The following is an 11,254-nucleotide window of genomic DNA, read 5'->3' as shown; positions in this document are numbered from 1 at the left end:
AACTAATTAATCTGCCGTCGGCTCCACATTGCTATCACTATTAATTAACTAATTAAACTGCAATTAATCCCATGTCGATACCACAATTAATTAACTAATTAATCTGCCGTCGGCTCCACATTGCTATCACTATTAATTAACTAATTAAACTGCATTTAATTCCAGGTCGAGATTGCAGTTAATTAATTAATTAAACTGCTAATAGTTCCGTGTGGACACCACAAATCATTAATTAATTAATTTCCCGTTAATTCCACGCTGCTATCACCGTTAATCCATTAATCTACCATTAATTCCATGTGGATTTCCCAATTAATCAATTAACGAATTGATACTTCCATACCCGGTCCCAATTCATTGATTAATCAATGTGCCATCAATCCCATGCCTATTTCCCAATCGATTCCAATCCCAATTAATGGATTAATCAATGTGCCATCAACCCCATGCCTATTTCCCAATCAATCAATTAATTAATCCACCATTAATCCCACATGTAATTAACCGATTAATCACCCCCCCCATTAATCCCACCCCCTTACCCCACAACCCCGCCCCCTTTCTTAACCCCCCCTCCCCCTATGCAAACCCCATTCCCTTCATAACCAGTGCTCCCCATCACCACCACCACCACCACCACCATGGCCTTCCCCATCCTCCTCCTCCTCCTGCTGGCCTCCATCCCAGGTAACACCCATCGACGGCGACTGGCTTGCGATTGGTCCGCGGGGATGCGGGCAGGGATCTGATTGGTCCGCGGGGATGCGGGCGGGGTTGTGATTGGTCCCCGTGTCCTCAATGCCTCCTCCTTGTCCCTTCGCAGCCCTGCGGGCGGCCGTGACGCTGGAGGAGAGCGGAGGCGGCCTCCAAAGGCCCGGGGGCTCCATGAGGCTCCTGTGCAAGGCCTCGGGCTTCCCCTTCCCCTCCCACCCCATGGCTTGGATGCGCCAAGCACCGGGACGGGGGCTCCAATGGGTCGCTACCATTGACCCCAATGGGGGTGGCACCGGCTATGGGGCAGGGGTGTGGGGCAGGGCCACCATCAGCAGGGATAACCCCCATGGCACGGTCACGCTGCGGCTGAGCGGGCTCACGGAGCAGGACACGGGCACTTACTACTGTGGGAAGGGTGGGCACGGTGGGGATGGGGTACGAGGGGGCCCGGCATTAATGGGGGGGTGCTGGAGCGTGGTGCCTGTGGGGGGGGGGTGGGAGGGGAAATGGGGTGGGGGGGGCAGTGGGTGGAGATGGGGACCCATTGGAGGGGGTTCAAGACCCATTGGGTGATGATGGGGACCCATTGGAGGGGGTTCAAGACCCATTGGAGGGGGTTCAAGACCCATTGGAGGGGGTTCAAGACCCATTGGATGAAGATGGGGACCCATTGGATGGAGATGGGGAGCTTTTATCCCCATTTCCCCACCTTTTATCTCCATTTCCCACCTTTTATCCCCATTTCCCACCTTTTATCCCCATTTCCCACCTTTTATCCCCATTTCCCCACCTTTTATCCCCATTTCCCCACCTTTTATCCCCATTTCCCCACCTTTTATCCCCATTTCCCACCTTTTATCCCCATTTCCCCACCTTTTATCCCCATTTCCCCACCTTTTATCCCCATTTCCCACCTTTTATCCCCATTTTCCCACCTTTTATCCCCATTTCCCCTCCTTTTATCCCCATTTTCCCCCTTTTATCCCCATTTCCCACCTTTTATCCCCATTTCCCACCTTTTATCCCCATTTTCCCACCTTTTATCCCCATTTCCCCTCCTTTTATCCCCATTTCCCACCTTTTATCCCCATTTCCCACCTTTTATCCCCATTTCCCCCTTTTATCCCCATTTCCCACCTTTTATCCCCATTTCCCCACCTTTTATCCCCATTTCCCCACCATTTATCCCCATTTTCCCCATTTATCCCCATTTCCCCACCTTTTATCCCCATTTCCCCACCTTTTATCCCCATTTCCCACCTTTTATCCCCATTTCCCCACCTTTTATCCCCATTTTCCCCATTTTATCCCCATTTCCCACCTTTTATCCCCATTCCCCACCTTTTATCCCCATTTCCCTCCTTTTATCCCTATTTCCCCACCTTTTATCCCCATTTCCCTCCTTTTATCCCCATTTCCCTCCTTTTATCCCCGTTTTCCCCCTTTTATCCCCATTTCCCACCTTTTATCCCCATTTCCCACCTTTTATCCCCGTTTTCCCCCTTTTATCCCCATTTCCCACCTTTTATCCCCATTTCCCACCTTTTATCCCCATTTTCCCCCTTTTATCCCCATTTTCCCCATTTCATCCCCATTTCCCCCCCTCACTCCTTATCTTCATCCCTTTCCAGATGCCCTCCTCCTCCTCCCCATGCTTCTGATGGAGAAACGGGTCAAAACCTCCATCCGGACCTAAAACAAGGGGGATTTTGGGGCTAAAAACCCCATTTTCCGCCCATTTTGGGCAGCTTTGGACCCTTTGGATGCGCTTGAGGGTGAGCTCGGCCCCATAGAGGGGGATATTGTCCCAGTCTGTACCACTGTGGGTGCTGGTACTGGTTGGGGTGCTGGTGCTAATCACAGTGGTGCACACCATGACAAAAATCGGGTCTTTTTGCCCCAAAATTTTGCCCATTTTTGCGTGTTTTTGCCCCAAATCAAACCCAGTTTCTCCCTTTCCTCTAATTCCCCACCAAACCCATGCCTTTTTTGCCCTTTTTCCCCTTTTTTAGCCACTTTGAACCCCCAAAATGCTGATATTTCACTCCCACCCCCCTTTTTCACCCCAAAATTGTCATTTTCTTGCAGTTTAAACCCGTTTCTGCCTTAATTTCAGGGTTATTTTCCAAGTTTTGGCCAATTTTCCACGTTTTGGCCAATTTTTCCTCCAATATCCTCATAACTGTCCCATTTTTGCCCTTTCCCCCCCCCAAATTTTGCCCTTTTTTCCCCGTTTAATGTATGCCTCATGATCAAATATATGAAGTTTTGTCTTATTTCGATCGATTTTACCCCCATTTTGGGGCTTATTTCACCTTTTTATTCCAATTTTTAGGGGGAAAACCACTAAAATCTCGATTCTTCGGAGCATGAGGTGGGAAAACGTCAAATTCACCATAAAATTCTCACATTTTGGACCAAATTTGATGATTTTGGCATTTGGAACAGCCGGAATTCCGTTGTTTTTGGTCTTTTTTTAGCGAAAATCGACCCAAATTGGTTAAAATGGAGGTTTTAGCCCCAAAATGAGGCAGGGGACGGGTTTTTGTATGGGGGGGCACTGGTTTCCTATCATTGGGGTACTGCTGGTTGGATCGACTCCTGGGGCCAGGGCACCGTCGTCACCGTCTCCTCCGGTAAGTCCTCGTCCCACCACCCCAGTTTGACCAATTTTGCCCTTTTTCACCCCAAATTTCACCCGGGGGGGGGGGGGGAATGTTCATTTTGGGGTGAAAAAGTCCGATTTTGGGTGTTTTTTGGAGGGAAAGGGTGATTCCAGGGGCCAAAAATGGGGCAAAAAGTCCGTTTTGAGGTGGTTTTGGCCGGGAAATAGGCATTTTGGGCTGAAAATGGCCATTTTGGGGTGTTTTTAGAAGGGAAAATCGATGTGGAGGGCATTTAGTGGCAGATTTAGGGTAAAAAATGGTCAATTTTGGAGTTTTTTAGGTGAAAAATCGATTTGGAGGTGATTTAAGGGTCAAAAATGGGCTAAAAAGTCCATTTTTAAGGTCTTTTTCAGGAGAAAAACCCATTTGGAAGTGATTTAACGGTCAAAAACGGGCTAAAAAGTCCATTTTTAGGGTCTTTTTTAGGAGAAAAATGATTTGGAGGTGATTTAATGGTCAAAAACAGGCTAAAAATCCGCTTTTAAGGTCTTTTTTTAGGAGAAAAACTGATTTGGAGGCGATTTAAAGGTCAAAAATAGGCTAAAAAATCCATTTTTAGGGTCTTTTTGGGGAGAAAACTCATCCGGAGGTGATTTAATGGCAGATTTGGGCCATAAAAGGTTATTTTTAGGGTATTTCCTTTTTTTTGTGGAAAAAAAACAGAATTGAGGGAAATTTGTTGGCAAAAATGCCCCAAACCACCAAATTTTAGTATTTTTTTTTGGGGGGGGGGAATGAAATTTGGGGTCAAAAAGGCAGAATTTGGTTGAAAAAGGAGAAATTCATATTATAGATTTTTGATCAGAAACGAGCCAATCTCTCCATTTTTGGGTCGTTTTGGGGGTAAATTCGCTGTTAAAGCCCCACTCCTTTTTTAGCCCAGATTTGCTTTAAAACGGGGGATTTGGGGCCATTATTATGAATTATATCCCGATTTTCCCCTCTTTTTACCCAAATTTTCCCATTCTTCTGCTTATTAATGATTTTTCCATCGTTTTATTGCATTTCTGAACGGATTCTAACAGGGAATTGGGAGTTTTGGGGCAGCAAAGTGAGGTTTTTAAGGGGAAATCCTCAAATAAGGCGATTTTCCCCCAGAAAAACCCAATTCTTGCCCAAAATCGGGGCGAAATGAAGTTATTGGAGGGGTTTTAGGGCAAATTCGGGGGAATTTGGGGCAGTTTGGTGGGTTTAATGTTATTTTTAATGATAGGGAAATATACATATGATATAATATATAATATATATTTAGATGTAGATTAGATAGAGATGGAAATGCAGTGACAAAAATGGGGTCAAAATTTAGGTTAAAAAAGGGGAAATTAGGTAAAAATGAGATTCAAACCGATAGAAAATCGGGTAGATAAAGGCAACGGATGAAAATGGATAGAAAACAGGTAGGAAAATGGGTTAAAATCGATGAAATAGGTTAAAATCTATGAAACTATACAAACAGATGGAAATTGAGAATTGTGAAATGGGTCGAAAATTAGGTAGAAAATTGATGAAACAGAACAAAAACAGAGGGAAAACAGGAAAATGGGTGAAAAAATGGAAAATTCGGTAAAAAAAGGATAAAATAGGTAGAAAAATGGGTATAAAATGGGCATCAAACCTAGATTAAAATGGATCTGAAATTGATAAAAAATGGACATAAAGATTGATTGAAATAGGTAAAACTGGTTGAAAACGGGTTAAAACTGACTGAAAACGGGTTAAAACTGACTGAAAATGGGTTAAAACTGATTGAAAATGGGTTAAAACTGATGAAAAACGGGTTAAAACAGATGGAAAATGGGTTAAAACTGATGAAAAACGGGTTAAAACTGACTGAAAATGGGTTAAAACTGATGGAAAACGGGTTAAAACTGAAAATGGGTTAAAACTGATTGAAAATGGGTTAAAACTGACTGAAAATTGGTTAAAACTGATTGAAACGGGTTAAAACTGATGGAAAAGGGTTTGAAAATTGACAGAAAAGAGAAAATGTGTGAAATATTGACGGAATAATAGTTGAAAATAGGAAATAGGTAAAATTTATAGAGAGAAATAGGAACTAGGTAAGAATAATGTAGAAAAATGGGTCAAAATCAGGTTGAATTGGAGAAAAAGGCTTGAAAATGCTGAAATTTGGGTAAAACGAGGTGAAAACCAGAAATATATTAAATATTGATGTAAAAAAAGAGCATGTTTTAATGTCAGGACTTGAAATTCGAACTAAACCCCAAAATCGTGCTTTTTGCCCCAAAACGGTGCTCAAATGAGACAAAACCACCCCAATTTTTGCACTTTTTTGGCCAAAAAGATAAAAAAGGTGTAAAAATATAAAGAAATAGGATTTAAAGTTGGGTTTTGCCTGTAAAAGGGGGGTTTAGCCCTAAAATGGCCGCGCTGGGCCCCGCAGGTGCAGCTTTGGGTTGTTTTCCACCCAAAACCGCCTGTTTTCGGTTTCGAAAATAGCTAAAAACGAGAAGCGAGAATTGGGCAAATTCCTCTTTTTTTTGGGGTTGTTTTTGCATAAAATCGTTTAAATGGAAGCGGATGGAGCGGAACGGGTGAAAAACAGCAGCTGCGGGGTGAAAAACAACCCTGTTTTGGGGCGAAATCAGGCGGTTTTGGGTAAAACCCCCCCTTTTCGCCGATGCTAGGAGTAAAACAAAGTTTTGGGGTGGAACCGGGTGGTTTGGGGTAAAAGAACGGTTATTAAAGGGGGGAACAGCGTTTTGGGGTGAATTCAGGCGGTTTTGGGCTAATGGATGTCTGTTTTGTGTGAAAACCTCTATTTTATGTCAAAATAGGGTATTTAATAGCGATTTATTACCATTAATGGATAGATTTTAACATAGATGGGTATAATTAACAGATATATTAAATATTTAATACACATTTTAATCTCTTAATAAATAGACCATTAAATTAATAGACTATTAAATCAATAGGCTATTAAATTAATAGACTATTAATAGACTATTAAATTAATAAATAGGCTATTAAATTAATAGACTATTAAATTAATAAACAGGCTATTAAATTAATAGACTTAAATTAATAAACACAAAAAAAACAAAAAAACACAAAAAAGGCTATTAAATTAATAAATAGGCAATTAAATTAATAAATGGACTATTAAATGGAATATTTCTCATAGATAGCTTAGAAAATGCCTTCTAATAATAGATATTTTTAATATCTCACTATAAAACAGGATTTAATAGGTGATATCGGATTATAATGCGATTATTATAGATATATTTAATAGATTCATAGATATCTACGCTAATAATACCTATTTATCTGCAATTTATTGTATTTAATAGGTATATGGATGCCTATTTTATTTTAACAGTTCATTCATGTTAATTAATGATTTATTAATATATTAAATGCGATATTTTATGTGTATCATATATTAAATATTGCATCTACTATATTAATCATTAATTATATTAATCATTATGTGATATATTCAATATTAACTATATGTTATAAGATTACACTATAAGATATATATTATAGATATTAGATATTAGATCGACCTATTGATATCAGTATTAATCGATATAAAATGGAGCTGCTCCTAAATGGCACACCAAATATTAATATAATATCGATTAATATCAATCAGTGCTGTTTAATAGCGATTTATATTAATTAATACTCATTAATATCCGTTAATATTAACCCAGATTAATGTAATACTGATGAATCCTCACATCTATAATCGATATTATCGATTAATATCCAGATTTGGGGGTCAATAACTCTAATATCCAGCAATTAATAGAGTAATATTGCCAATTAATGGGTATTAATAGATCGATATTGGTTCAGATAGATAGATATATTGATTAATAGGTATTACTATATGAATACAGGTTTCTCTATTGATTAATAGCTATTAATTCGGCTCTATTGATAGGGATAATATAGGTTTATCTATTGATTAATAGCTATTAATCCGGCTCTATTAATAGGGATAATATAGGTTTATCTATTGATTAATAGCTATTAATTGGGCTCTATTGATAGGGATAATACAGGTTTATTTATTGATTAATAGCTATTAATTGGGCTCTATTGATAGGGATACATGGATTTATAGCTATTAATCCATTAATAGTGATGTATTCATACATTCATGTGCATAGATCAGGGTAGATGGGCCCATACTGGTCCCATACTGGTCCCAGTACTGCATTAGCAGCTATAGCACAGCTGGGGGTACCGGTACTGCTCCATACTGGTCCTATACTGGTCCTATACTGGTGCCAGTACTGCATTAGCAGCTATAGGGCAGCTGGGGCTACCGGTACTGCTCTATACTGGTCCCATACTGGTCCTATACTGGTCCCAGTACCGCATTAGCAGCTATAGCACAGCTGGGGGTACCGGTACTGCTCCATACTGGTCCTATACTGGTCCTATCCTGGTCCCAGTACTGCATTAGCAGCTATAGCACAGCTGGGGCTACCGGTACTGCTCCATACTGGTCCTATACTGGTCCCAGTACCGCATTAGCAGCTATAGCACAGCTGGGGGTACCGGTACTGCTCCATACTGGTCCTATACTGGTCCTATACTGGTCCCAGTACTGCATTAGCAGCTATAGCACAGCTGGGGGTACCGGTACTGCACCATACTGGTCCTATACTGGTCCTATACTGGTCCCAGTACTGCATTAGCAGCTATAGGGCAGCTGGGGGTACCGGTACTGCTCCATACTGGTCCATAATGGTCCTATACTGGTCCCAGTACTGCATTAGCAGCTATAGGGCAGCTGGGGCTACCGGTACTGCTCCATACTGGACCTATACTGGTCCTATACTGGTCCCAGTACTGCATTAGCAGCTATAGGGCAGCTGGGGCTACCGGTACTGCTCCATACTGGACCTATACTGGTCCTATACTGGTCCCAGTACTGCATTAGCAGCTATAGCACAGCTGGGGGTACCGGTACTGCTCCATACTGGTCCTATACTGGTCCAGTACTGCATTAGCAGCTATAGGGCAGCTGGGGCTACCGGTACTGCTCCATACTGGTCCTATACTGTTCCTATACTGGTCCCAGTACTGCATTAGCAGGTATAGGGCAGCTGGGGGTACCGGTACTGCTCCATACTGGTCCTATACTGGTCCTATACTGGTCCCAGTACTGCATTAGCAGCTATAGCACAGCTGGGGCTACCGGTACTGCTCCATACTGGTCCTATACTGGTCCCAGTACCGCATTAGCAGCTATAGCACAGCTGGGGCTACCGGTACTGCTCCATACTGGTCCTATACTGGTCCTATACTGGTCCCAGTACTGCATTAGCAGCTATAGCACAGCTGGGGGTACCGGTACTGCTCCATACTGGTCCTATACTGGTGCCAGTACTGCATTAGCAGCTATAGGGCAGCTGGGGCTACCGGTACTGCTCCATACTGGTCCTATACTGTTCCTATACTGGTCCCAGTACTGCATTAGCAGGTATAGGGCAGCTGGGGGTACCGGTACTGCTCCATACTGGTCCTATACTGGTCCTATACTGGTCCCAGTACTGCATTAGCAGCTATAGCACAGCTGGGGCTACCGGTACTGCTCCATACTGGTCCTATGCTGGTCCTATACTGGTGCCAGTACTGCATTAGCAGCTATAGCACAGCTGGGGCTACCGGTACTGCTCCATACTGGTCCTATACTGGTCCCAGTACCGCATTAGCAGCTATAGCACAGCTGGGGGTACCGGTACTGCTCCATACTGGTCCTATACTGGTCCCAGTACTGCATTAGCAGCTATAGCACAGCTGGGGGTACCGGTACTGCTCCATACTGGTCCTATACTGGTCCCAGTACCGCATTAGCAGCTATAGCACAGCTGGGGGTACCGGTACTGCTCCATACTGGTCCTATACTGGTCCTATACTGGTCCCAGTACTGCATTAGCAGCTATAGCACAGCTGGGGCTACCGGTATGTCACTGGTCCTATACTGGTCCCAGTACCGCATTAGCAGCTATAGCACAGCGGGGGTACCGGTACTGCTCCATACTGGTCCTATACTGGTCCTATCCTGGTCCCAGTACTGCATTAGCAGCTATAGCACAGCTGGGGCTACCGGTACTGCTCCATACTGGTCCTATACTGGTCCTATACAGGTCCCAGTACTGTAAAAGCAGCTATAGGGCAGCTGGGGTTACCATACTGGTCCTATACTAGTCCATACTGGTCCCAGTACTGTAGGAGCAGCTATAGAGCAGCTGGGAGCACCGGCACTGATCCCTTTCCCCAAACCCCAATATATTCCCCCAAAACCCCCATTTACCCCCCAAAAAAACCCATTTTCCCCCCAAATCCCCCATTTCCCCCCGAAAACCCCAATATCTATGCCCAAAACCCCTGGTTTTCACCCAAAACCCCTCATTTCCCCCCAAAAAAACCCATTTTCCCCCCAAATCCCCCATTTCCCCCCGAAAACCCCAATATCTATGCCCAAAACCCCCGCTTTTCACCCAAAACCCCTCATTTCCCCCCCAAAAAAGCCCATTTCCCAAAAAAAACCCTCTTTCCCCCCAAAAAACCCATTTTCCCCAAAAAAACCCTCTTTTCCCCAGAAAACCCCCTCTTTTCCCCAAAAAAAACCCTCTTTCCCCCCCAAAAACCCCATCCCCCCAAAATCCCCTATTCCCCCCCCCAAACCCCAATATATCCCCCCCCATTCACCTCTCCCCTCTCCCCCCACAGCCTCCCCCTCCCTCTCCCTGCTCCCCCTCTCCCCCTGCCCCTCCCCCCTCTCCCCCTTCTCCTCCCCTCCCCCCTTCTCCGTCGCCTGCGTCGCCATCGGGGCCCCGCCCCCCGGCGCCGCCATCACCTGGAGCGACCGCCACGCCCGGCCCCATGGCGCCAACGCCTCCTTCCCGGGCCCCTCCCCCCGCACCCGAACCGGAACCGGAACCGGAACCGGAACCGGAGCCGCCTCCCTCCTGCTCATGGAGGGCACCGAGGGCCGGGCCCTGCAGCCCTTCCAGTGCCGACTGGGCAGCGCCACAGCCACCGTCAGGGACAGAGGTATGGGGGGGTCTATGGGGGGCTATGGGGGTCTATGGGGGTCTATGGGGGTCAATGGGGGTCAATGGGGGTCTATGGGGGTCAATGGGGATCGATCGAGGTCAATGGGATCAATAGGGGTCAATTGGGGTCAATGGCGGTCAATGGGATCGATAGGGGTCAATCGGGGTCAATGGCGGTCAATGGGATCAATAGGGGTCAATCGGGGTCAATGGCAGTCAATGGGATCAATAAGGGTCAATGGGGGTCTATGGAGGTCAATGGGGGCCTATGGGGGTCTATAGGGGTCGATCGGGGTCAATGGGATCAATAGGGGTCTATGGGGGTCGATTGGGGTCTATGGGTGTTGATCAGGGTCAATGGGATCAATAGGGGTCTATGGAGGTCTGTGGAGGTCAATGGGGGTCAATCGGGGTCAATGGGATCGATAGGAGTCTATGGGGGTCTATGGGGGTCTATGGGGGTCTATGGGGGTCTATGGGGGTCTATGGGAGTCTATGGCATCAATAAGGGTCAACGGGTGTCAATGGGTGTCAATGGGATCAATAGGGGTCTATGGAGGTCAATGGGGGTCTATGGAGGTCAATGGGGTCTATGGGGGCTATAGGGTCAAAGGGGGTCTATGGGGGTCTATGGGGGTCTATGGGGTCATTGTGGTGTTCTCCATGTGTGCTGCTTAATGATTGTCCTTCATCCTGGTCCTTCTCCATCCCCATCCATCCCCATCCCCCCCCAGGCTCCACCCCCCCCACCCTGACCCCCCCCACCCCCACCATCACCCTGTACCCCCCCCCCCGCGAGGCCTTCCAAGGCCCCTACCGCAATGC

At 45.3% G+C, this 11,254-nt stretch overlaps 1 gene segment (V, D, J or C); it reads left to right on the top strand.

Annotated features, from left to right (window-relative positions):
- The first annotated feature begins 622 nt into the window (after positions 1-622).
- LOC133216349 (immunoglobulin heavy variable 3-23-like) lies at positions 623-3,064 on the top strand. The segment is given in 3 exon segments: positions 623-687; positions 824-1,149; positions 3,050-3,064. Coding segments are annotated over 3 exon segments (387 nt in total).
- The last annotated feature ends 8,190 nt before the right edge of the window (positions 3,065-11,254 follow it).

The sequence above is a fragment of the Neopsephotus bourkii genome, unplaced genomic scaffold (genome assembly GCF_033783945.1).
Source record: "Neopsephotus bourkii isolate Nb327-2 ecotype Australia unplaced genomic scaffold, CSIRO-AGI_Nbou_v1 NB_1038, whole genome shotgun sequence".
Taxonomy (NCBI): domain Eukaryota; kingdom Metazoa; phylum Chordata; class Aves; order Psittaciformes; family Psittacidae; genus Neopsephotus; species Neopsephotus bourkii.
This window is presented reverse-complemented; position numbering and strand designations above follow the sequence as displayed.